General features: G+C 35.1%; 2 protein-coding genes and 1 pseudogene across 2 annotated transcripts; 2 read left to right on the forward strand and 1 right to left on the reverse strand.

Moving 5' to 3' along the window:
• Nucleotides 1-21: 21 nt before the first annotated feature.
• Nucleotides 22-21,503, forward strand: LOC149176460 (ethylene-responsive transcription factor TINY-like). Its single transcript, XM_089419922.1, has 2 exons — nucleotides 22-895; nucleotides 21,430-21,503. Exon 1 carries the CDS (start codon nucleotides 171-173, stop codon nucleotides 765-767), a length of 597 nt encoding a protein of 198 aa, XP_089276048.1. The 5' UTR covers nucleotides 22-170; the 3' UTR covers nucleotides 768-895; nucleotides 21,430-21,503.
• LOC149176461 (ethylene-responsive transcription factor ERF016-like) lies at nucleotides 6,495-7,001 on the forward strand. The gene has a single exon (XM_089421475.1). The coding sequence runs from the start codon at nucleotides 6,495-6,497 to the stop codon at nucleotides 6,999-7,001; it is 507 nt and encodes a 168-aa protein (XP_089277601.1).
• Nucleotides 7,392-10,828, reverse strand: LOC149176462 (glutamate decarboxylase 1-like; annotated as a pseudogene).
• Nucleotides 21,504-26,085: the final 4,582 nt, after the last annotated feature.

Below are 26,085 nucleotides of genomic sequence, written 5' to 3' on the forward strand. Positions count from 1 at the left end.
GTTTATCTATACATGTGCCGCCCTACAGCTAACACTATTATTCTCATCCGTTAGCAGGAATATCACTTGATAGTTCCTGAGTTCAAAACCTCTTACCAAAACACTCCCTTGGTTTAACCACCTCAAGCTTCGCAAGCCAGTCCTAAGTTAGCCTCCGGAATAGCTAGATCATGTCGAAACCCTCGCAAAACCAGACCCGGAACAAAAGATGCGAAAAGCGCTCACTGAAGTCGCGGCAGTTCAAGGGAACTCGAATGAGAAAATGGGGGAAATGGGTGTCGGAAATTCGAATGCCCAAATCGACTGCCAGAATTTGGCTAGGCTCCTACGACTCACAGCAAAAGGCTGCCCGCGCCTACGATTTTGCCTTGTGTTGTCTGATAGGAGCGAAAGCCAAGCTCAATTTTCCCCTTTCCCCGCCGGAAATCCCCTGCGCTTCATGTCTGTCACCGCCGCAAATTCAAGCGGCTGCCGCCAGGTACGCCGAAGAAGAATTCCCGCTGGTTTTATCTCTATCACCGCCAAACATTCCAGCTGTCGCCTCCCGGTATGCTGCAGAAGAATTCCGTCTGCTTTCCGAAGATGTGGCGTTCTCATCCTCCAGTATTGAAGCAGAATGCGACCAAGAGAGTTCAGCGTTTTGGGACTTTGTTCTTGAAGATCTGGACAGTGGCGGGTCACTAAACTGTCCACCCTTGGATGTGCTCATAGAGGATTTTGAGGTTCTATTCCAGTTGACGGAAAATTGGGGCTATGAGGGTTCCTAAATTAATTCTTGCTGCTGGAGATTCTGCCATGAGGATTTTGAGGTTCTATTCCAGTTACGGAAAATTGGGGCTATGAGGGTTTCTAAATTAATTTTTGCTGCTGGAGATTCTGCCATGAGGATTTTGAGGTTCTATTCCAGTTGGGGCTGTGAGGGTTTCTAAATTAATTCTTGCTGCTGGAGATTTTGCCATGAGGACTTTGAGGTTCTATTTCAGTTGACGGAGAATTGGGGCTATGAGGGTTTCTAAATTAATTCTTGCTGCTGGAGATTCTGCCACGAGGATTTTGAGGTTCTATTCCAGTTGACAGAAAACTGGGGCCATGAGGGTTTCTAAAATAATTTTGGCTGCTGGAGATTCGGCCATGTGGATTTTGAGGTTCTATTCGTTGACGGAAAATTGGGCCTATGAGGGTTTCTAAATTAATTTTTGCTGCTGGAGATTCTGCCATGAAAATACAGTTAATCTTTTCATGAAAATACGAGTTAATCTTCATTCTTATTTGAGAAACACATGAGATTATGACTTTCTACTCCACTTTAAAATAACTATTCTTCATGAAAATCTAGTGAAGCTTTATTCTTATTTTTGGAAATTGACGAGATTAATGAATTGATGCTCCACTTTCCAGAAATAAGACCCTGACCGGTTGCTTGAAAATAGGGCTATGTGTGGTCTGATCAGAGCTCTAAGTTTTATGAAGGTTGTAATTTATCACGAAGCTTGTTGGAACTTTATTGCGAAGATCTTGTTCCACTGTCATTTCAATCCAATTTAAAATTTAAAGAGAAGTGGGGCTATCTGTGGTATGATCAGAGCTCTAAGTTTTATGAAGGTTGGAATTTATCACGAAGGTTGTTCGAACTTTATTCGAAGATCTTGTTCCAGTGTCATTTCAATCCAATCTAAAATTTAAAGAGGCTTCATTTCAACCGGATATACATATAAAATATATATATATTTCAGCAAGTCTCACCAGTTTTCTCCACCCAATTCAATTTACAAATGATATTATAAATATTAATAATATTAACAATATATTTATATTCTTCATAGGGAAGATAATCACTTAAAATTTTAATTAGTAATAATTTTATTTGATTTTTAATTTTTATTTAAGTATTAATTTATAAAATATAATTAATTTAAAATTATTAAACACTTAATAATTATAAGATAATTACTTAATAATTTTAAATGGTTAAACAAAATACTATCTATAATTTTTTTTTAGGATAATTATTGGTTATTAGTATTAAATTAACTACTAATTTTAAAAAAATATATTTTAACTATATTGGAATGATTAATAAACTTAAATTGAATTTAAATTTATTAGTGGTTGAAAATCTCCATGCAATTAAACATTAGGATGGATAAATGAATATGATGGTGTTGACTTTGCTGCAAATTTATCATTCAAACATGCCAAAATTGTTATCATAATTAACTCTTTTCGATGGTTGGAAATCTCCCAGATGCAATTAAACACTAAAATGGATAAATGAATATGATGGTGTTGACTTTGCTGCAAGCTTATCATTCAAACATGCCCTCGTGAAGACAATATCACGATAAATATATGAAGGCGTTATAATATGTGAAATTAATTATTTCAACCTATAAATATATGAAGGCATTATAATATGTGAAACTAATTATTTTAACCTGATTTTTTTTAATTATTAAAGGAAAATTGGTTGAACTGTAAAGAAATTTAATCAAATTTAATATGATTATCACATAGTTTATAAAAGTGAATTTGATTAGAGTTATTTAATTTTTTTTTTAATTTTATCATATATACAAATTTTTAAAGTACATATTTATGATGTGAGAGAATGAGTCTTTAGCTATAACTATAGTATTTTTTTTATAATTTATGTATTTATTTAAATTAAAAATAATAGTAAATTGTATGTCTATTAAATACAATATCAATGTTAAAAATTTTAATAAATTAACCTTATATTATTTATAAACAATTATTCTAAAGTGAAAATAAACTTATATTAATTTTTTTTAAATAAATTTTCAAATATAAATATGATATGATTTAGGTAATTGTGTTGATAGTTGTTTCGTCTATAGGGTTGGGGTGAGGTCACATTATTGACCCCAGCCAATAGGAGGTCTCTATTTTCATCCTCCTTTGTGTAATCTACCACCAAGACTATCACCAACAATGTTTGGGCCTGTTCATTGCTCATTACATGTTTGCCCCTACACAATATATCCATAGAATCATTGCTCATTACATGTTCGTCCCTGTACAATATATTCATAGAATCACTGCCACCAAGACTATCATCAAGAGTGTTTGGGCCTGTTCATTGCTCATTACATGTTTGCCCCTCCAATATTCAGAGAATCACAGCTCAACATTCCCCATATCTCCCACACAATCTACACATTAAATATTTTTCCCTGCCCTGTATCTCCCACGCAATTTGCGCATTCAATATTCTGCCCCACCCATATCTGCACCGCCATTTGGGTTTTTACAGTTTTTGCATTCCCTCTATCTCCATGCAATCTCTACCCAAGCAATCACCTCACATTCAATAACAATATTCACTTCGAAATTCATTCAATATCCACCTTATGTATACCCAAGTCCCCTGTTTGCGCATTGAATAGGCATGGAGGCATAGCCCTCTTTCATTTACTCCATTTAATTTTGCCTCTTTAGCTTTATCTACTTTTTAAATTGTTCGGAACATTGGCTCGAATTTGTCCTGCTGCATGAGCCCCTGTTGTAAATTTTTGGTTGTTTTTGTGGGCATGCCTTCCCGTTCGTCCCCTGCAGTTGTGGGTCATGCTCCACAACTATCCTTGTTCATTATATACTAGAAAATTCACTGCCACCAAGACTATCATCAACAGTGTTTGGGCCCTTTCATTGCTCATTACATGTTTGCCCCTGCAATATTCAGAGAATCACAGCTCAACATTCCCCATATCTCCCACATAATCTACACATTCAATATTTTTCCCTGCCCTGTATTTCCCATGCAATTTGCACATTCAATATTCTGCCCCACCCATATTTGCACTGCCATTTGGGTTTTTATGGTTTTTGCATTCCCTCTATTTCCATGCAATCTCTACCCAAGCAATCACCTCGCATTCAACAACAATATTCACTTCGAAATTCATTCAATATCCACCTTATGTATACCCAAAGTCCCTTGTTTGCGCATTGAATAGGCATGGAGGCATAGCCCTCTTTCATTTACTCCATTTAATTTTGACTCTTTAGCTTTATCTGCTTTTTAATTTGTTTAGAACATTGGCTCGAAGTTGTCCTGCTGCATGAACCCCTATTGTAAATTTCTGGTTGTTTTTGTGGGCATGCCTTCTTGTTCGTCCCTTGCAGTTGTGGGTCATGCTCCACAACTATCCTTGTTCATTATATACTAGAAAATTCAACTGGAAGGAAAATTATATGTGTTTTGGTATGCTATTATCTTTGGAGGAAGCAATATTCTTTTCCTATTTTGATCTTCCTCGTAGATCTAGAGTTGGTTGTCCTATTACATAATTACGAGCAACTAGATCCATTGCTAGAAATCACCTATTTTTGTGGTTTTGAAGCTATAAAAGGCCTGCAAGTCATGGAAGCATAACACCAATTCAAAACACTAAAAAAATTTTACAACGCTGGAGGTTTGGGCACTGAGTTTGATTAATGACGGTGCTTGTATTAAAGCTAGAGAATTGTTTTCTTCTCATTGAAGAAAGGGAAATTGGATCCTCACTGGGGAGGGTGCTTGAAATTAACACATATTATGTTGTTGTTTGTATGCTTAGGATTCTTCCAACTCTTTGGAACTTGTGTTTCAAAAATCTTTTATCATTGCTTATTCTAGTTATGAAATTTAATCAGAGTAAAATACTCAAGTCTAAGTGAGCGTCCTATGTATGGCGCTTTGCCATATTGCTGATGTTTTTTGTAGGGATTACATTTGTTTAAAAGCTATAACACACAAAGTTGTTGTTTGAAAATTTTGAAAATTGTTTCACAAGCCTACTCGTGGCACTGAAGTGGACAGGGTAATACCATGGTAAGCAGTCAACTTATGTTTGGTTTATAAGACACATGTTGAGTTAGAGGACGATGAATCTCTATAATATCTCTAAAAAAAACTTCTACATAATTTTTACGGTAAAAAATAATATTGCTTAAAAAACCTCTTAATATAACACGACACCTATCAACATAATTAATACACATTAGTGTTCAACACACATTAATAATGAATTAAATACCATAAGTTTTTTTTGCTTTTCGACAAAGCATAATTAATGCACATTAATAATGAATTGAATGCCATAAGTTAGTTTTTTTTTCTTCTTCCGCTTTTGGTAAGATTTAATAAAACAAATAAATGCTTTTCCCTTTGGTTAAATTAGTTGGTGAAGGAAGGTGCTGTTAAGGCGCTCCGTAAGTAAAGGTCACCGGTTCTAGTCTCACCGATACCAAAAATCCAGCATGGTTTCTGCTGGTGCGGCGTGCGATCTCCGGGTGACTTTGACGGCGTAGATGCCCCTAAGTCGTGACCTCTCAGCGGCGAGAGAGTAAGAGTGATTTTCAGGATTCACCCACTTATCAACCAAAATAAACTACTCTAATGGAAATATAATTTTGTATGCAAAAATCATAAATATTTTTTAAAAATCATGTATTTTAAAAATAATAATTATATTCTTTAATCATTATGTATTTTAAATATAATGTGACATATACAGAAGCACGAGCAAGTCTCGAATTAAAAGTGATGCCACCGAAAATAGGGTTGGATTCACGAGACGTTGATAGAATTGTAGTTTTATGTTTTACGAAGAAAAAACAAAAAACAAAAAAACAAACAAACAAATTAAAACAAAGTGTATAGGGAATTGTTAATCTCTTCAGATAAATGCAATAGCTAGTAATAGAAACTTATAGTTTAGATCAGATCTGGATGTTTAGAGATTATTGGAAATTGGCGTTGGGATCCCAAATTGCAACAAATAGTTTATCTTCGAAACTTTACCATGACCAAAGCTATCTTTCTAACCTTACTAGAAACTTTACCATGACCAAAGCTATCTTTCTAACCTTACTATGGCCACCATGTCTTTGTGGAAAAATAACATCCCGTGCCGAAAACTCTGGAAGGACCATGCAAAGTGCAAGCGAGCCGATAAAAAAAATAGGACTCGTAAAACAACCTCAAAAAGACAACCAAATTACCATTATTACACCATCCATCTCTACATACATGCATCCATTTCCTTCGTGGAACTACAAACGTTAATGACATATTTTTTATGTTGAGCAGACGACTGGAAAAAGTGCCCGATTACCTTAGAAGCATGGAGAAAGTGTGCAACGTGCTCCATGACCATTGACGACCCATGTTATTCTGATGACTCATCAAATCAAATTCACCAATAAAATTATATTCACCTTCGCATGTCATTGCCCCGGCAGCTTTATCTATCCTTTTTGCGGCCAGGTGTATCATCCGTACGCACTTAGAGCGGCTTTTTAAGCAGCCACGTGTAACGCGGTTTCTGTCTCTCTATATATGTTGCTCCACAGCTTACACTCTCATTGTCATTCGGAAGCAGTGATATTTACTTGCCATAGTGTACAAACAGCTTTATGCGTCCTGAATTTGTTCGAGCTTTGCAAACACGTGCTGAGTTCGACTCCGGATTTCCCAGCAACAACCCAACATGGCTAAACCCTCGCCAAACCAGAACCGCCGCAACAGACGCGAAAACCGCTCACGGAAGTCACGAAAGTTCAACGGAATCCGAATGAGAAAATGGGTGTCCGAAATTCGAATGCCCCATTCGACTCGTAGGATTTGGTTAGGCTCTTATGACACGCCAGAAATGGCTGCCCGCGCCTACGATTTTGCAGTGCATTGTCTCAAGGGATCGAAATCCAAGATCAGTTTTCCCCACACCCTGCCGGAAATCCCCTGCGCTTCATCTCTATCACCGCCGCAAATTCAAGCCCTCGCCGCCAAGTACGCCGCAGAAGAATTTCTGCTGCTTTCTGAAGATGCGGCGTTCTCAACTTCCCTTACGAAAGTGGAATGTGGTAATGACGGCCAAGAGATGTCAGCATTTTGGGACTCTGTTCCTCAAGATGTGGATAATGGCGAAACTCTACTTCCCAGGATTTTCCACCCTGGGATGTGCCTATGGAGGATTTTGAGGTTCTGTTCCCGATAATGGAAAACTAGGGCAGTGGGGGGTTTCTAAATTTATTTTTCTCTGTTGAAGATTCCACCATAAAATTTGAGTTTTTTTTCCAAGTTAAGATTAAGCTAAGTACTTACGGCCATTTGATAGGTGATTTATCGTAAGGAATACTTTAATAGTGCACCTATTCACCATCAATCCAAAGTCCCTTAATCTCATAAAATTCGAATTAAGTGAGGTTTCTAAATTTATTTTTTCTCTGCCAAGGACAAGTTAAGTGGAGGTTTCTAAATTTATTTTTCTAAACTGAGGCAGTGGGGGTTTCTAAATTTATACTTATATAATAAATTTATGAGATTCCATGAACGAGAACCTGAGCCGTGGTTTGAAAATGGGATCATCTCTGGGAGCAAACAAACCTCAAAACGTTGAATCTGGCCAAATTCCTTCATTAATGTTAAAGAGAAATGACTTATTCTTTTTTCTGTGATCAGTGAGCTCAAACTCATTCTTCACACACACAAAAATTATATCTGTGAGCAGAGAAGGCAGAACATAAATAAAAAAGGAAACACAATCCCTGGGTGACATAAAGACCAAAAAACAGGGTGCCCTTAAAGCATGATCCAACGAACCATTTCCAAAGAAAAATACTAAAAACCAGGAAGCTAGAAAGCTTAATTCTGGTTTTCTGGATGGCCTGATAGCTTAATTCTGGATGACCAAAGATTGCCAAGGTTTCTGCTGCCATAATTGAAGGAAGGGACAGTCTATCCTGGAAAATCGTTTGATTTCTCGCGATCCACACTCCCAACATATAATCAGTGGAAGCATCTCGAAGGCTGGAAAGGTTGGATTTGAACTCCACGTCCTCCAGGCCTCCTCTACCGTCTCTCCTCCCCATATGCCTATTTGTCCATATCTGTTGACAAAAAGCACATTCCAGGGATTACAAGATTTAACTTAATTAAAACTGGTTCACAATTCAACCTTTTAAAAAATGATATCCATATATCTTTACAGATAAATACCAATAATTCTACTATATAAAACTTTTCAATAATATCATTTATATTTAAATTTTTTATATCTTCCCTTTGTTGAAATATTAGATTCAGTGGTTTTTTAAATTTGTAATTTATAATTCATTTTATAATTAAAAAAATAATAATAATTTTTCAAAATAAATATTAATTATATCTTTAAAATGATAAACAAATATAATGGTCGCTAAAGAAATAAATATAAATATAAACTAGCAATTGTCCCAAAAGGTACAAAGAGAGGCCGACAGGATTATTAAATTAGAATTGTTGAATTTCTTTAGAAGAGATGTTGGTCCAAGTGAATTATTAGGCAGTATAAGAGGACCCAGAGTTTAAATATGGGCTACTAAAACGCTCTTATAAGCTCACACTCTTTTGAAATTGATTACCCATAAATTAACCACAACACTCAAAATAAACAGATCTAAAGTCAACACGTTCACAACCTCTAGCTTTGTAGCATGAAGAGCATTTCAACAAATTTTAAGAATTAAATGAGGTGAGACTGAATAATCTGAACAATGCCATGAAATGGAATGGAATGCAAACGAAATGGAATGCAAACGAAGACTCGGCCGAAATCCACTGACAATGAACGTGACTGCAATGCAATGTAATGAATAACAAGAATCGAGTGGGGAGCACTGCGCTTCCCTGCTATTTTGTTTTGTTCCCTACTTTCCACCACTCATACAGCTGTGAAATTAAATTAGAAAATAGCAAGCTCTAATAATAACAGTGGGCATTCATGTAGCCCAGCCTGTAAACGAAAACAATATCGAATAATAATAGAAAGCTTCCCTTAACTTAAAAAATCTTTGAGCTTTATCCATTTGTAAATCTAAATACGAAGTTGGCTTTTGACCGCCTCATGCTTAGAAATCAATCAACCCTGTAATGTGTAACAACTGCCTGTAAACTCGGCAATGGTATTACAGCTAATAAAAGTTTGATGGGCAACAACAAACCTCGAACCCCAGACGTATGAGCTGGTAATATTGAGCAATTATTTGGCTGGCCCCTGTAGGGTACAAGGTCATGACTTTAATTCAAAGATGTTTTGTCCAAGGGAAACATCCAAATATCCCATTGACCTAATAAATTGAAATGAAATACAGTGATCATCAACTAAGAAAATTTGATTTAACCTTTGGAGAAGTTGAGGGTGAAGGTGGGCTGATCGGCCCCCAAATAGTTGATGTGAAAGATAAGATCTTCTGGGAGGTCGTGCTTTGCTCTCCAGATAACCCATCCGATTCCGGCATAGACGAGTCCATACTTGTGCCCGCTCATGTTTATGCTCTTCACCAATGGAAGCCGAAAATCCCATTCCAAATCAGGATAGAGGAACGGTGCAATAAATCCGCCGCTTACCGCGTCCACATGTATGGGTGTGTCCCACCTGCAACCATCGAGCGCAATCAAAGATCATGACCACAATCACAATTTTCAGCCTAGTCAGTCTTATTCAATGAGCAGGTAAATCGAAGGAGATCTGATGGCTCACCTTGTTTCCTTGTTTTTCTGTAGGAGGAGATCGTTCAACAGCTTTACATTTTCGAACTCGCCATTGTAAGTAGAACCCAAAATGGTTGCCACACAAATAGTGTTCTTGTCAACCATCTCGACAGCTTTGACGGGATCCATCACATAGTAGCCCTCTTTCAGTTTAACTTCTTTCAACGCTACTTCAAAATATCGAGCAAATTTCTCCCAACAAACCTGCAAAACAAAACCAAAGAATGTAGATTTGGAACAATTTTGTCACCAAGTTTGTGCAAAATATATCTAGTTGAATGACATTTGCATATAATCTACCACTCAGGTGGGATGATGATTCTGATGGACTTTATATACACTTAATCTCAAGCCTCACAACCTTCATATTACATATAAGTCCCTTTCAATCTGGGTTCTGATATTCAAATTACCAGTCCTAACGCCCACCTCACTTCTTTCGTAGTTACAACAAAAATTGTTTTTAATGGATTTGGTTTTGATGTAATTGGTTACTTCATATGAAAAACTTGATATTACCTGCACATTTGCACCAGTAACAATGTTTGGCTTGTCACATGGCTTCCCCTCTGCCTTGCGCTTGTTCTGCCATTTGCGTTTGAATGCAAGGCCCGCCATCATGATCGCCTATGAAGATCCAACCTTTCCCACACCAACAACTTCCTCTCCATGGCCGAGTGGGGCATTAAACAGTTTGTCTATAATGTTCACGTATTGATTCTTTTCCAAACCAAAAAAAAGAGGAAAGCACCCAAACCTTTCAGAAAATTTCGAGGGCCTAAATGATCAAAATAGATCTGAGAGCGGATTTCAGATCTAGAAATAATAAAAGCATAAGTTTATCACAAGAACTGCCATTACCTGCAATTCTATGGTGACAAGATACTCGTCCATGTTAGCATAGTTCTTGTTGATGGCATGCATGATGAGCTTATCACATTCAAGTTCCATCCATGTAGTCACGAAAGAGGCAAGATTGAGCTTGGGGTTCCCATCCAGCATCAGCTCGTCACTGATGATTTGATACGCAGCATCTTTTGGAATACCTTTCCGGCATTCGAAACTTGAGAACACACACATTCAAACCAGACTAGACAGATGGAAAAGATCCTGAATGCACCCATTATTTTCTAGTGGAATTTAAACGATCCTTGGAAAAAGCAAAGCAGTAGAATGGGGGTGAAGGAAGGAAGGAAGGAAGACGTACTGAGGCAAGGATTCCTGAACATATCTTGAAGCAAAAGTTGAATGAACCGATCCATCCGTATCAACCGCAGCGCTGCTCAAAGCCATTTTTGGCTGAAATCTGAATATCTAAGGGCGGATCTTCAAAAGGCTCTTATTACACAGCGGCTACAGCCAGTGTTTCGTCGGTTGCAGGGAAACTGCAGAGCGATGTCGGAGTATGGTGTTTAAAGGAGGCTTTGACAGAGGGCGAGCTTGTTCATGGCGGGAGTCATTTTCTTTGTATTGTCAACTATTTTACTACAACCAAAGGAGACTAATTAATAAACTAAACTTGTATTCCATCAAAATCATTTGACAACAAGCAAAACAGTAAAACATGAGTAGCTATAGTTGCCTCTGTTCGTAACATGTTCCGATAGTTCCATAATAGGAAATGATAGTGCTTCATGGCGGAAAGGCATGGGATTGATGATTTTTCCACGAGAAAAAGGGCAGGCTTTCTTGATTTTCTGCATAGAATCCTTTCTCGTGAGCTTTTGTGCTTTTTTGACTTTCTGTGCTTTCTTGATTTTCCGTTGTTTCGTTTTCTGGTTCAGATCAACGGTTGAAAGTTTCTCACCGGATCGAACAGAGCAAGGTAAAAGTGTTGACGAAGAAGTTGATGCATAGGAAGGCCTATCGGCCTAAAAATAAAGATTTTATTTTAAACTATTTTGAATTATTGTTTGATAATTCAAAATGAGATAAAAATTAATAATAAAATGGACAAAAAGTATTTGTTGACAATTTATAATGAATGTTTTATTTGCATCATTTGTATATGGAAATGCACAGTTGCTAGCATTCAAAAGGTTGTTGTAATTCCAAAAAAATATGATTTATCACCGTTAACTTCTTCTTCTTTTTTGTAGTTGACAACATCTTTGTATGCTTTTTAATATGATTTATCAATGTTAATTCTCTTTTGTAGTTGGAAATCTCCTTTTCACCTCCTAAAGTTTGTTCTAGTCCAATTAAACTTCCTATTATGATTTATCAATGTTAACTCTCTTTTGCGTATAGTCCCAAAACAAAAACAAAAAAAATATGATTTATTAGTGTTAACTCTCAACATCGTTTTTGCATCCCCTAAAGTTATCTTAGATAAATAAGCTATTTTAGATGAACATTGAAGAATGTAACATACCACATTAGCTGAATTGGATGAACAAATCCAATGATGCATTGAAGAAGCATTTGTTGATTTAGAAGGCCTTCCACCATTTAAGCAATCCTCGTATGAAAGAAGGTTAGTTGAGGCATACAAAGATCTAGTCAAACTCAATATGACTATAACCTAGTTTTTTAATGAAGTTGGTTGAGATATATATAGATTTAGTCAAACTTATAGACCCTTATAAATAGTAATTTCATCAGCTATTGCATATCTCTCATGTTTTTTAATCTCACTTTGGGTTATTATGTTTGAACATTAATCCTAACTTTGAGCATTAATATCAACTTTGGGATTGTTGTTGGGTATTGGTAACTTCATTTTTATTTTTTCTATCGCCTCACATTCCCTTCACTTTCTACTTGTGTTTCCCTTGCAAAATTAATTCCTATCAAATAATAGGGCATCTTTATTAGATGATTACAAAATATTTACTAAATAACAATTACAATAGACTAGTATATTTTCCTCTTTATTTATAGTTTATTCTTATTAAGAAGTTGATTTGGTCTGAACTCTATTTTATGTTTTCAATTTGAGTATTTAATTTTTGACCTTCCCAATATTTTGTCTTTTTGATGATTTTGATATATTTTTTAAAAGTTCAACATGTCCAACATGGTTATAGTGGGTTGTTGGCATGTCATTTAAAGTTGCGTTGTGTTATTTTTCAATTCATTATCTCATGCTTCAATGTACCTAGGCTTTCTAACCAATATTATTTTGATAAATTCACATCTTTTTTTTCTCAAATGTACTTTTCATTATGTATGGTAGGCCTTTCTGTATAATGGAAGTTGTTTTTGTAATATACTTAAGCAACAAAAACAATGATTATTAAGCAATTATTCAAGAAATATAAATTAAAAAAACACAAATAATAGAGACAATGATATAGAACTTACATAGCATAACTCTTGTATTGATAATCTAGAAACTAATAGAGAAATGTTCACGGGCCTCATAAAGGGGCAAACTTATTTATGCAAAGCTCCAACACAATAAGGACACATGGCAAGACATTAGATAGCATCTATCATTATAAATAGTTTCTCTGTAGCAACACCTAACTACTTGTAGCCCCTTCACTAATGAGTATCAACTACATAATGAGTTTTAATAAAGATGACCTTTTACATTAAAAAACAACCTACAAATTACTTAATGTGTGTTATTTAAAGAAGATGACCTTGAACCTTAATCACTTAGAGCTAAGTACCTGAAAGTAGGGAATTCAAGGTAGGGCCCTAACATGCCCTCCCCTTCAAGAGTAGTGTTGTCCACAAGGCTAGAGGTGTGGAAAGTACAATAAAATTTTTGCTAGTTCCCAACTAGTGTCCACTGGACATGTATCCTTCCACTATATAAGGAATTCTTGAATTATGCATTGACACAACCTACATTCTCTTATGGCTAGTATTTGCCTTTCGTTGTAAGCAAATAGAAGTCTTCTTATTAAGTTCTAGAAGGTTGGTTTTGAATTTGGAAATATTGCTACATGGCCTTCTTCAAATAGGACACATGAAGGACTAGGTGAATCATGGGTTAAAAGAGCCAATTAGTATGCAATTGATCAAATTTTTTAGAGTATCTATCAAGGTCCATTATAATTTTAGTGCTAGCTTCTAAGAGCACTTGTCTTTGAGAGGTATGCTTATAGTGCTAGAGATGAAGGAACACCTAATCCCCCAATGTTTATTGTCATATTGCATCATTTAATTATGAGCCAACAAGAGATTACTCTTAAGTATTCAAATAGTCACTATTCTATAGCTCGGTCTGCAATCCACTTTTTGAAATGTAGGATGATATCAATAAATATGAAGCAACAAAAGTATATATTTTGGACATAAATAGCCTCATATGGTGCATTTTGGTGGCACTATGATAAGTGGTGTTGTACCACCATTCAACGAGTATCGATCGCTAAACCCATTGGTGTTGTCTATCAACTATAAAACATCACAAGTAGGCTTCCAAGAATTTATTGGCCATCTCAACTTAACCATTTTTTCAAGGATGATAACTTTTGCTCATGTTCAATTGTGTGATTTGTAGATTAAACAAAGGCTTTCTAGAATTTTTTAGTGAAGGTGGTGTAGAAATTCCTTGTAGATTCAAACTGCAGATTGTAATATGCTAAAACAATTGACTTGAATCTACTCTACTCCTCAATGGAAACAATAAATGATCAATGAAATCATGAAGCATAAAATAGAAAGAATTCAATCACACATAACAAAATAATTTTCTAGGGAAAGCCACAGCTAAAAACCCCTGCTATCTGTATATTGCATTAATAAAAAAATATGAGAAGCTTACAATGCTTTGCTCAAGCCTAAGCAATCTCTGCACAATCTCAATCTGTCTCACTACCAACCTGTGCACACGATTCTCTTGGCACACCTTTCTCTCACAAGCTCCACACATAAACTTGTGCTTCCTATTGCTTGGTCTCACCAACTCGTGCTCACCAAAACAATTATTAAACTTGTGTCTTCATTCCTCCTTTTAAAGGCAATTCGAATGGTTAAAATTAGTGAGTTTCCTAATTAAGGAATGATTTATTTTAGGCCTTCTTCTGATTGCATGCACCATTTGTTTAATTTAGATGATTTTACAACTGATAATACACTATCCCTGAACTCCAATCTCAATTGGGTCTTTCTATGATTTGACATGCATGAGTTAATTACGAGTAAATCTTTAGTTTATTGGTTGATCACCGCAAGAAGCACCACACTGCACTTCAGGCAACACCCCTCTGTTCGATAGGATACACCTCACTACTGCGGGTTGCACCCCACTACTATAGGTTGCACCCCACTACTAGACCTCCCACTAATTCCTCCATCAGTTGGAACTAGTTTAACTGACTTTAACTCAGTTAGAATGAATTAAATAATTACAACTCAAAATAAGCTCAACTAGTGCTCCTAATTGTAGGAGACACTATACATGACTCTAGTTAAATCCTCAACTCGAATTAACTGAGCCAACTAAGTCAAATTAACTTAGTTAACTATTACAAGTTGTCATGAGATGTGGAATTACAATTTTATTCCCAATTTAATTCAATGACAAATTAAATTAGGATTTTTTATTGATGTTATTTTTAACATTTCTTGTTGTTATTTTCAACACTCCCTCTCAACAAGAAAGGAATTCAACTCTATCCTAATCTGATACCTTTGAAATGTTATGCATGCAACTATTGTCACCGTTTTTGTTGCTACTGCAACATCTGCAACCAAAAAGAATCTAAACCAAATAATCTGAATCAACTGTGTCTACAACTGTCTACTGGGAAAATTTTGCTATTGTTGACTCTTCTACTGACCCTGTTGCTCTGTTGTCAACACTTCTCTGCACTTCTCAGTATCTAACTGACATTGATCCTCCTGCTACTGATATTGTGGGGCATTATAGCAAGATAATGATCCATGAGGAGAATGCCTCAATGGACCCTGCCCAAATTTCTGCAATTCTAAGACTAAGGTTTCATATTGCCCCACCTCCAGTATGGAAGTGAAATGTGGCCAAGAGACTTCAACGTTTTGGGACTTTATTCTTAAAGATATGGATAATGGCAAGTCACTAGGTTTATAAGACTTTCCACCCTTGGATGTGCCCATGGAGGATTTTGAGGTTCTATTTCAGTTGATGGAAAATTGGGACTATGAGGATTTCTAAATCAGTGGACGGAAAATTAGGACTACGAGGGTTTCTAAATCAATTTTTGTTTTTGGAGATTCTGCTACGAAAATCCAGTTAATCTTTTAACAAAAATACGACTTAATATTTATTCTTTTTTTAGGATGAAATCATTCAAGGTTTGACTTGAATGAAAATCATAACTATATAATCATTATCTAATCATAGGATTGCTACTTGCAATTTACAGTGCTATCACGATATCATTAACAATGACAATCTGATAGAGAAGAAGGCAGTTATGGTGGATCCAGGGGCTTTGAGCTTGACCTAGGAACAATTAGTGGTTGGTAGGCTTAGATATGTGTATCGAGGATCTATCTTTCATTGTCATATATGTAATATTTGCGTATGTTAATTAATGGATTATTTTAGTTGTGATTGGATTATTTTATTTTTTAAGGATTTTGTATTTTTTTTCATAAAAATATATGAAAATGATATTGAAATATATTAATTAATATTTATATTTATATAATTGTATATTTTCTTCTTATATTTTATATAATGTTGATATAAAATCATGTTCAATATTTTATATATGATTGAGAGTAAAATGTTATTTTTGTTATTAATATATATATTTTTAAATACCATATGTCAACTCTATGTTAAGTATATAATGAATTATACATCTCTTTCATAATAGGTTGCAATATAGACAATCAATATTGCTTTCAAAAAAATCTAGCCAAATATGTACATTAATTTTTGTTATTTATTATAACCAACAATGTGTTTTTATTTAGTGATAATTTTTTTTTTTTTTTTTTGTTTATAGATGTATACATGTCAGGTTGAGAACAAAAAGAATTACACATCTCCCTCATATTTCATTGTACAATATGCTTCTCAATACAATTATCGTTTTTCTATTATTTTGAAATTATAAGTGAAAAATGATTGGACTTAAACCATTAAAATTAGAATTAGAGTTAAATTTGAAAAATAAATGATTAATTTGTTAAAAACATTGTTTTCTAAGTTTTAATCAAAACAATAAAAAATAAAGTAATTTAATCATATTATAAAGAAAAAGAAAAAATTAGTTTTTTTTTTTTTCAAGTATCGTGGTCATGTTTAAGACTAACTCTCATAGTCATGTCTAAGAATAACAGTGGAATACAGTGGGGAATCAAACCAATGAAATCGTCATATCCTCCAATAACACTCAATAAAAGAGAAATTAAACTAATAACTTAACATCTAGGAAGAGTGTCTTAATACCACGTGGCGTGGAGTATAAAAATATTATATATAACAATATTTTATTTTATTTTTATTGGTTAAATAATTTTAAAATTAAAAATTAAATTTATAACTATTTTATAAATTCCTAACTATATAACCTATTTAACCTATTAGATTAAATTAATAATTATATAATATATTTAAGAATATAGATATTTATGTACATTTTGATATATTTAAGGTTATAGAGATTTTAATGTAATTAGTGAAAATATGGAAACAAGTATAAAATGGATTTTAAGATTTCAGAACGTTGTGTGGTATTACTTACTAATATCAAGGGTATTTTTATTAGATATTTATGGAAGAATTTAATATGGAATTTATACTAAATTTTTGAATTTATTTAAATTTATATTCTTTTTAAAAATTTAAGACTTAGTATAAAAAGTAATCATCAAAATAATGAGTCATCTTTATATAAAATTATTTAAATAGAAATAATTTTATAATTTGAATGAGAATTTTTATTTTTTATTTTATTTTATTAGAATTTTTATTTTTTATTTTTTATTAAGATGAAAATATTGTATTAATTCATTTTTTTTGTATTGTTATTTTTACAATAACAAGGTATAATGAAAAATTTTGGAAGCTAATTATACTTATAACTCACAAAGATATTTATTGTCAATATCTATTAATCATTTTACTATTTGAATGATACAAAGTATTTGGAGGTGTAGATGTTTAAAAGACATGTAGATATAAACAAGATTTGCACTACATATCAAACCCACTATTAAAGAATAGTTGCCAAGGAACAAATACCTTTCCTCATTAGGACTCTTGCATCCAAGTTTAGACCTATAAGATCATCTGCAATAGAATTGTTTATTCTCAACACATGAAAGAATTAATAGTAGAAAAGGCTAGTTTCATATTTCCATAAATAAGGTGATGGATAACCAACTAAGAATCTCCCAACACCACTAAATCTTCTGTGTTTTCTTCATTTCCATAAATAAGATGATGGATAACCAACTGAGAATCTCCCAACACGACTAAATCTTCTATATTTTCTCCATTTCCATAAATAAGGTGATGGATAACGAACTAAGAATCTCCCAACACCACTAAATCTTCTATATTTTCTTCTATGGTGAGAATGAGCCCTTGCAGTAATCCATATGCCTTTACATTGTTATTTTCTCAATTACCTAACTCCCAAATATACTCAATTTCAATTTTTCTACAATGCTCTTGAAAAAAGGTCAGTATTGCAACAAAGATTTTGACACTGAGATCTAATGTGGTTGTACGTGGGACACTCATAGAGATGGCAGAACCTTTCCATCCATGGTGTTTTAGGAACTGCCCAATGACCCGTTTCACTATGGAGCTCATGAGAGTTCATTCTAATCTTGGCTATATTAATTTTCTTCTTTGAGCTAGTTAAAACAGAGAGATACTTTTGATCTTCTAGGGTGGGGTTGATGACCTCCTTATAATATCTTAATTTCCTTTTAGCTGCTAAATCTTTCTCACACCACATTTTTTCTTTGAACTTAGAAGTACAACATTTTTAATGTTATTAATGTTTTGCAATGCAACACTCTCGTCGATCTCCCAATGGTTTAACCAGGCCTTGGTGTCTTTATACCAACCTCGTTTGAGCCTTAGGTGGTTTTCGCTGGAATTTAAAGCTAGCTTAGGAAGTCTATGGTCTCCTATGTTATTGAGTTTGTGCTTGTACAATAGAATCCTAGTCATAGCTAGGCTCTCAATAGGGGAAAGACCCACTTCTATAAGGAGAATAGGATAGGGTGTGTTGCTTTTAATTTTGAGGTTATACGTTATAAAACGTTTCTGGATTTGCTCAATCTTTCTCTAGGATTCTCTAGAGATGCTACAACCCCAAACCTCGCATCCATATAAAATAACCAGAGTGACTAAAGTTTCAAAGAGGAACTTCTTTCTATCCCACATTACGAGGTTTGTCGTTTTACAATTATTTTCAAGACCAAAATAAGCTTTCCATCCCCCATTAATCATTTTCCCAATGCTATAGTTCCAATTGAGCTTGTGATGAATATCAATTCCTAGGTACTTGTAGGAAGACACTTCCTCTAAGTTACTATTGTCATACATAAAATTAGTGTAAGTGTCCTTCTTGGATTTGATAATCATAACCTTTGTTTTGTCAGTGTTAACAATCATACCCATGGTAGAGCAGAAACCCTTAAGAAGTATAAGTTACTTATCAAGATCAGATGGGCACCTCGCGAGAAGAAAAATATCGTCAGCGTAGAGAATAAGGATGATGACTATCCCAGCTAAGATCGTGCCAGCACATCTTGCTTCCTCTAAAAAACCTTCTAGCTTGTCGATGTAAATGCCAAATAGGGTAGGGGAGAGGGGGCAACCTTGTTTAACTCCGATATTACATTTAATATCTTTCGACCACCCCTCATTGCTCTTTAACTTGGCAATTACATTCTCGCATAACCTTATAGCGGCAACTCTCAACTCAAAAGGAACCTTTAGCTCTTCTAATCTGTTCCAAAGGTTGTTTCTAGGAACTGTATCGAAAGCCTTTCTAAAGTCCACAAAGCAACAAAAGAAATTGGATTTATCATTGCGGCATTCCTCCATAATGATCCTAAGAGTAAGGAGGTGGTCTATTGTTGAGTGCTGCTTTCTAAAACCCGCTTGGCCTTTAGCCCGCTTACCTTCACTTTCAAGCCATATGCTCAACTTCCTTTCCAAAATAATACCATATAACTTGGCTAGGAGAGGGCTGATCATAATTGTCCGATAATTAGAGGGATTATTTGTATCCTCACTTTTAAAAATAGGGATAATGAAGCTTTGAGTCCATGGTTTAGGGAACCCTTGCTTGACCGCTTTGATTGAAAAACTTGTGAATGTGGGGATGAGGAGAGGACCTCCAATTTTTAAGATTTCCGCTTGGTAACCTTCAATGTCTTTAGCTTTCCCATTAGCCAAGCGATTAACCCCAAAATCTATGTCTTCTAATGAGAAAACTTCTTTAGTTGTGCGCAGGGTTTCATGTAGGCAAGACAAAATATTCCTATAAATTGTAATATAACTTCTTTTAAATAAAAAAGCCAAAATAAATTTTACAAAATCTGGGTTAAAAAATTAAAGAAATTTTGCAATAACTGTGATTGAATCATGTTTTTGAGGGTAGAAATAGTTTCAGTGTCATTAAAAACTTTTAAGAGTACTCAAAATCTTGAAGTTTGACTGCTGCAATTTAGATTTACAAAAATCTTGCTAAACTTCATCAAAATATTACCAAATTTTCCATAATTTTTCAAAAAAAAAAAAACACAATGTCGTTACACTATTGCTCGCTCATTAAATTACTCCATAGGTTGTCCATTGTAATGACGTGACCCGTACTGAAGCCCTAATAAGTTGTCAATACAGACTCGAATTAAAAGTTGATTGAATTGTGGTATCAGGTTTTACCGCACAGTGATGCCACCGAAATTATGGATGGATTATGTATCAGGTTTTACCACGAAGTGACCAAAATTACCGTCTCTACACAGGAAATTACATCCCTTTGCTCGGTGGAACGACACACAGATATGCTACTCTTCTGTCAACGTCAATGATATATGGTTTTATTTATCTTAGAAGCATGGAGACACTGTTCAGCGTACTCCGTGAGGAAACAGATCATCCCTGATGATGACTCATCAAATCACATTCACCAATGAAATTACATCTCCCTTCGCATGTCTTTGCGCTTATCCACCTTTTAAGCGGCCAGGTGTATTACCGCATAAATCCTTAGGTGCTCAACGCGCTTTCGGTCTATCTATATATGTGCCGCCCTGCAGCCAATACCTTTATTCTCAACCGTTAGCAGGAATATCACTTGATAGTGTATAAACAGTTTTATGCGTCCTGAGTTCAAAACCTTTTACCAAAACACTCCCTTGGTTTAAGCACCTCAACCTTCGCAAGCCAGTCCTAGGATAGCCTTCGGAATACCAAGATCATGTCGAAACCCTCGCAAAACCAGACCCGTAACAAAAGATGCGAAAAGCGCTCACTGAAGTCGCGGCAGTTCAAGGGAACTCGAATGAGAAAATGGGGGAAATGGGTGTCGGAAATTCGAATGCCCAAATCGACTGCCAGAATTTGGCTAGGCTCCTACGACTCACCGCAAAAGGCTGCCCGCGCCTACGATTTTGTCTTGTGTTGTCTGAGAGGAACGAAAGCCAAGCTCAATTTTCCCCTTTCCCCGCCGGAAATCTCCTGCGCTTCATGTCTGTCACCGCAGCAAATTCAAGCGGCTGCCGCCAGGTACGCCGAAGAACAATTCCCGCTGGTTTTATCTCTATCACCGCCACACATTCCAGCTGTCGCCGCACGGTATGCTGCAGAAGAATTACGTCTGCTTTCCGAAGATGTGGCGTTCTTATCCTCCGGTATTGAAGCAGAATGCGACCAAGAGACTTCAGCGTTTTGGGACTTTGTTCTTGAAGATCTGGATAGTGGCGGGTCCCTAAACTGTCCACCCTTGGATGTGCTCATAGAGGATTTTGAGGTTCTATTCCAGTTGACTGAAAATTGGGGCTATGAGGGTTCCTAAATTAATTCTTGCTGCTGGAGATTCTGCCATGAGGATTTTGAGGTTCTATTCCAGTTGACGGAAAATTGGGGCTACGAGGGTTTCTAAATTAATTCTTGCTGCAGGAGATTCTGCCATGAGGACTTTGAGGTTCTATTTCAGTTGACGGAGAATTGGGGCTATGAGGGTTTCTAAATTAATTCTTGCTGCTGGAGATTATGCCACGAGGATTTTGAGGTTCTATTCCGGTTGACAGAAAATTGGGGCCCTGAGGGTTTCTAAAATAATTTTGGCTGCTGGAGATTCAGCCATGTGGATTTTGAGGTTCTGTTCCGGTTGACAGAAAATTGGGGCCCTGAGGGTTTCTAAAATAATTTTGGCTGCTGGAGATTCTGCCATGAAAATCCAGTTAATCTTTTCATGAAAATACGAGTTAATCTTCATTCTTATTTGAGAAACACATGAGATTATGAATTTCTACTCCACTTTTAACATAACTATTCTTCATGAAAATCTAGTGAATCTTTATTCATATTTTTGAAATTGACGAGATTAGTGAATGGATGCTCCGCTTTCCAGAAATGAGACCCTGACCGGTTGCTTGAAAATGGGGCTATCTGTGGTCTGATCAGAGCGCTCTAGGTTTTATGAAGGTTGTAATTTATGACGAAGCTTGTCGGAACTTCATTGCGAAGATCTTGTTCCAGTGTAATTTAAAGAGAAATGGGGCTATCTGTGGTATGATCAGAGCTCTAAGTTTTATGAAGGTTGGAATTTATCACGAAGGTTGTTGGAACTTTATTGCGAAGATCTTGTTCCAGTGTCATTTCAATCCAATCTACTTCATTTCAACCGGATATAAATTAAAAAATAAAAATAAAAAATAAATTCAAAAAGTCTCACCAGTTTTCTCCACCCAATTTCAATTTACAAATGATATTATAAATATTAATAATATTAACAATATATTTATATATTATTAATATATTTATATTCTTCATAGGGAAGATAATCACTTAAAATTTTAATTAGTAATAATTTTATTTGATTTTTAATTTTTATTTAAGTATAATTTATAAAATATAATTAATTTAAAATTATTAATAATTTTAAATGGTTAAACAAAATACTATCCTAAATCTTTTTTAGGATAATTATTGGTTATTAGTATTAAATTAACTACTAATTTTAAAAATATATATTTTAATTATATTGGAATGATTAATTAACCTAAATTGAATTTAAATTTATTAGTGGTTGAAAATCTCGAAGCAATTTAACACTAAAATGGATAAATGAATATGATGGTATTAACTTTGCTGCAAGCTTATCATTCAAACATGCCAAAATTATAAATCAGAGTTAACTCTTTTAGATGGTTGGAAATCTCCCAGATGCAATTAAACACTAAAATGGATAAATGAATATGATGGTGTTGACTTTGCTGCAAGCTTATCATTCAAACATGTACTCGTAAGACAATATATATCTTAAGGCATTATAATATGTGAAACAAATTATTTCAACCTATAAATATATGAAGGCGTTATAATATGTGAAACTAATTATTTTAACCTGATTTTTTTTTATCATTCAAGCAAAATTGTTTTTTTTTTTAATCATTAAAGCAAAATTGATTGAAATTTAATCAAATTTAATATGATTATCACATAGTTTATAAAAGTGAATTTGATTCTAATGTATAGAGCTATTTAAATTTTAAATTTTTTTCTAGTAATTTTTCATATATACAAATTTTTAAAGTACATATCTATGATGTGAGAGAATGAGTCTTTAGCTATAACTACACATTTTTTTGGGTATAATTTATGTATTTATTTAAACAAAAAATAATAGTAAATTGTATGTCTATTAAATACAATATCAATGTCAAAAATTTTAATTTAGTTAAATCAAATTAACGTTATATTATTTATAAACAATCATTCCGAAGTGAAAATAAACTTATATTAATTTTTTCTAAATAAATTTTCAAATATTAATATGATATGATTTAGATAATTGTTTTGATAATTATTTCTTCTATAGGGTTGGGGTGAGGTCACATTATTCACCTATTTTCATCTTCCTTTGTGTAATCTGCCACCAAGACTATCACCAACAATGTTTGGGCCTGTTCATTGCGCATTACATGTTCGCCCTTGCACAATATATTCATAGAATCATTGCTCATCACATGTTCGCCCCTGCACAATATATTCATAGAATCACTGCCACTAAGACTATCATCAAGAGTGTTTGGGATCATTCATTGCTCATTACATGTTTGCCCCTGCAATATTCAGAGAATCACACCTCAACATTCCTCATATCTCCCACACAATCTACATATTCAATATTTTTCCCTGCCCTGTATCTCCCACGCAATTTGCGCATTCAATATTCTGCCCCACCCATATCTGCACCGCCATTTGGGTTTTTACAGTTTTTGCATTCCCTCTATCTCCATGCAATCTCTACCCAAGCAATCACCTCACATTCAATAACAATATTCACTTCGAAATTCATTCAATATCCACCTTATGTATGCCCAAGTCCCCTGTATGCGCATTGAATAGGCATGGAGGCATAGCCCTCTTTCATTTACTCCATTTAATTTTTCCTCTTTAGCTTTATCTACTTTTTAAACTGTTTGGAACATTGGCTCGAAGTTGTCCTGCTACATGAGCCCCTATTGTAAATTTTTGGTTGTTTTTGTGGGTTTGTTTTTGTGGGCATGCCTTCCCGTTCGTCCCCTACAGTTGTGGGTCATGCTCCACAACTATCCTTGTTCATTATATACTAGAAAATTCACTGCCACCAAGGCTATCATCAACAGTGTTTGGGCCCTTTCATTGCTCATTACATGTTTGCCCCTGCAATATTCAGAGAATCACAACTCAACATTCCCCATATCTCCCACACAATCTACACATTCAATATTTTGCCCTATCCTGTATCTCTCATGGAATCTACGCATTCAATATTCTGCCCCACCCATATCTCCACCGCCATTTGGGTTTTTACGATTTTTGCATTCCCTCTATCTCCATGCAGTCTCTTCCCAAGCAATCACCTCACATTCAATAACAATATTCACTTCGAAATTCATTCAATATCCACCTTATGTATGTCTAAGTTGCCTGTTTGCGCATTGAATAGGCATGGAGGCATAACCCTCTTTCATTTACTCCATTTAATTTTGCCTCTTTAGCTTTATCTGCTTTTTAATTTGTTTGGAACATTGGCTCGAAGTTGTCCAGCTGCATGAGCCCTTGTTGTAAATTTCTGGTTGTTTTTTGTGGGCATGCCTTCCTGTTCATCCCCTGCAATTGTGGGTCATGCTCCACAACTATCCTTGTTCATTATATACTAGAAAATTCAACTGGAAGGAAAATTATAAGTGTTTTGGTATGCTATTATCTTTGGAGGAAGCAATACTCTTTTCCTATTTTGATCTTCATTGTAGATCTAGAGTTGGGTGTCCTATTACATAATTACGAGCAATTGGATCCATTGCTAAAAACCGTCTATTTTGTGGTTTTGAAGCTATAAAAGGCTTGCAAGTCATGGAAGCATAACATCAAATCAAAACAGTAGAAAAAATTTACAACGCTGGAGGTTTGAGAACTGAGTTTGATTAATAAAGGTGCTTGTACTAAAGTTAGAGAATTGTTTTCTTCTCAATGAAGAAAGGGAAATTGGATCCTCATAGGGGTGCTTGAAATTAACACATATTACGTTATTGTTTGTGTGCTTAGAATTCTTCCAACTCTTTGTAACTTGTGTTTCAGAAATCTTTTATCATTGCTTGTTCTAGTTATGAATTTAATTAGTTATGAATTTAATTAGAGTGCAATACTCAAGTCTAAGTAAGCGTCGTATGAATGGCGCTCTGCCATATTGATGATTTTGCGGGGGATTAAATTTTTTTAAAAGCTATACACAGCGCTGTCATTTGAAAATTTTGAAAACTGTTGCACATGTCTACCTGTGACACAGAAGTGAACAAGTTAATACCATGGTAAGTTGTATTCACCTTCGCATGTCATTGCCCCGGCACCTTTATCTATCTTTTCTGCGGCTAGGTGTATCCTGATGACTCATCAAATCAAATTCACCAATAAAATTATATTCATCTTCGCATGTCATTGCCCCGGCACCTTTATCTATCTTTTTTGCGGCCAGGTGTATTCTGATGACACATCAAATCAAATTCAGCAATAAAATTATATTCACCTTCGCATATCATTGCCCCGGCACCTTTATCTATGTTTTTTGCGGCCAGGTGTATCATCCGTACGCACTTAGCGCGGCTTTTTAAGCAGCCACGTGTAACGCGGTTTCTGTCTCTCTATATATGCTGCTCCACCGCTTACACTCTCATTATCATTCGGAAGCAGTGATATTTACTTGCCAATGGCCATAGTGTACAAACAGCTTTATGCGTCCTGAATTTGTTCGAGCTTTGCAAACACGTGCTGAGTTCGACTTCGGATTTCCCAAGCAACCACCCAACATGGCTCAACCCTCGCAAAACCAGAACCGCCGCAACAGACGCGAAAACCGCTCACGAAAGTCACGAAAGTTCAAGGGAATCCGAGTGAGAAAATGGGGGAAATGGCTGTCCGA

This window comes from Pinus tabuliformis, chromosome 4_1, assembly GCF_031772625.1.
Source record: "Pinus tabuliformis cultivar Carrire ecotype Pingquan chromosome 4_1, CPIR1, whole genome shotgun sequence".
Classification (NCBI taxonomy): domain Eukaryota; kingdom Viridiplantae; phylum Streptophyta; class Pinopsida; order Pinales; family Pinaceae; genus Pinus; species Pinus tabuliformis.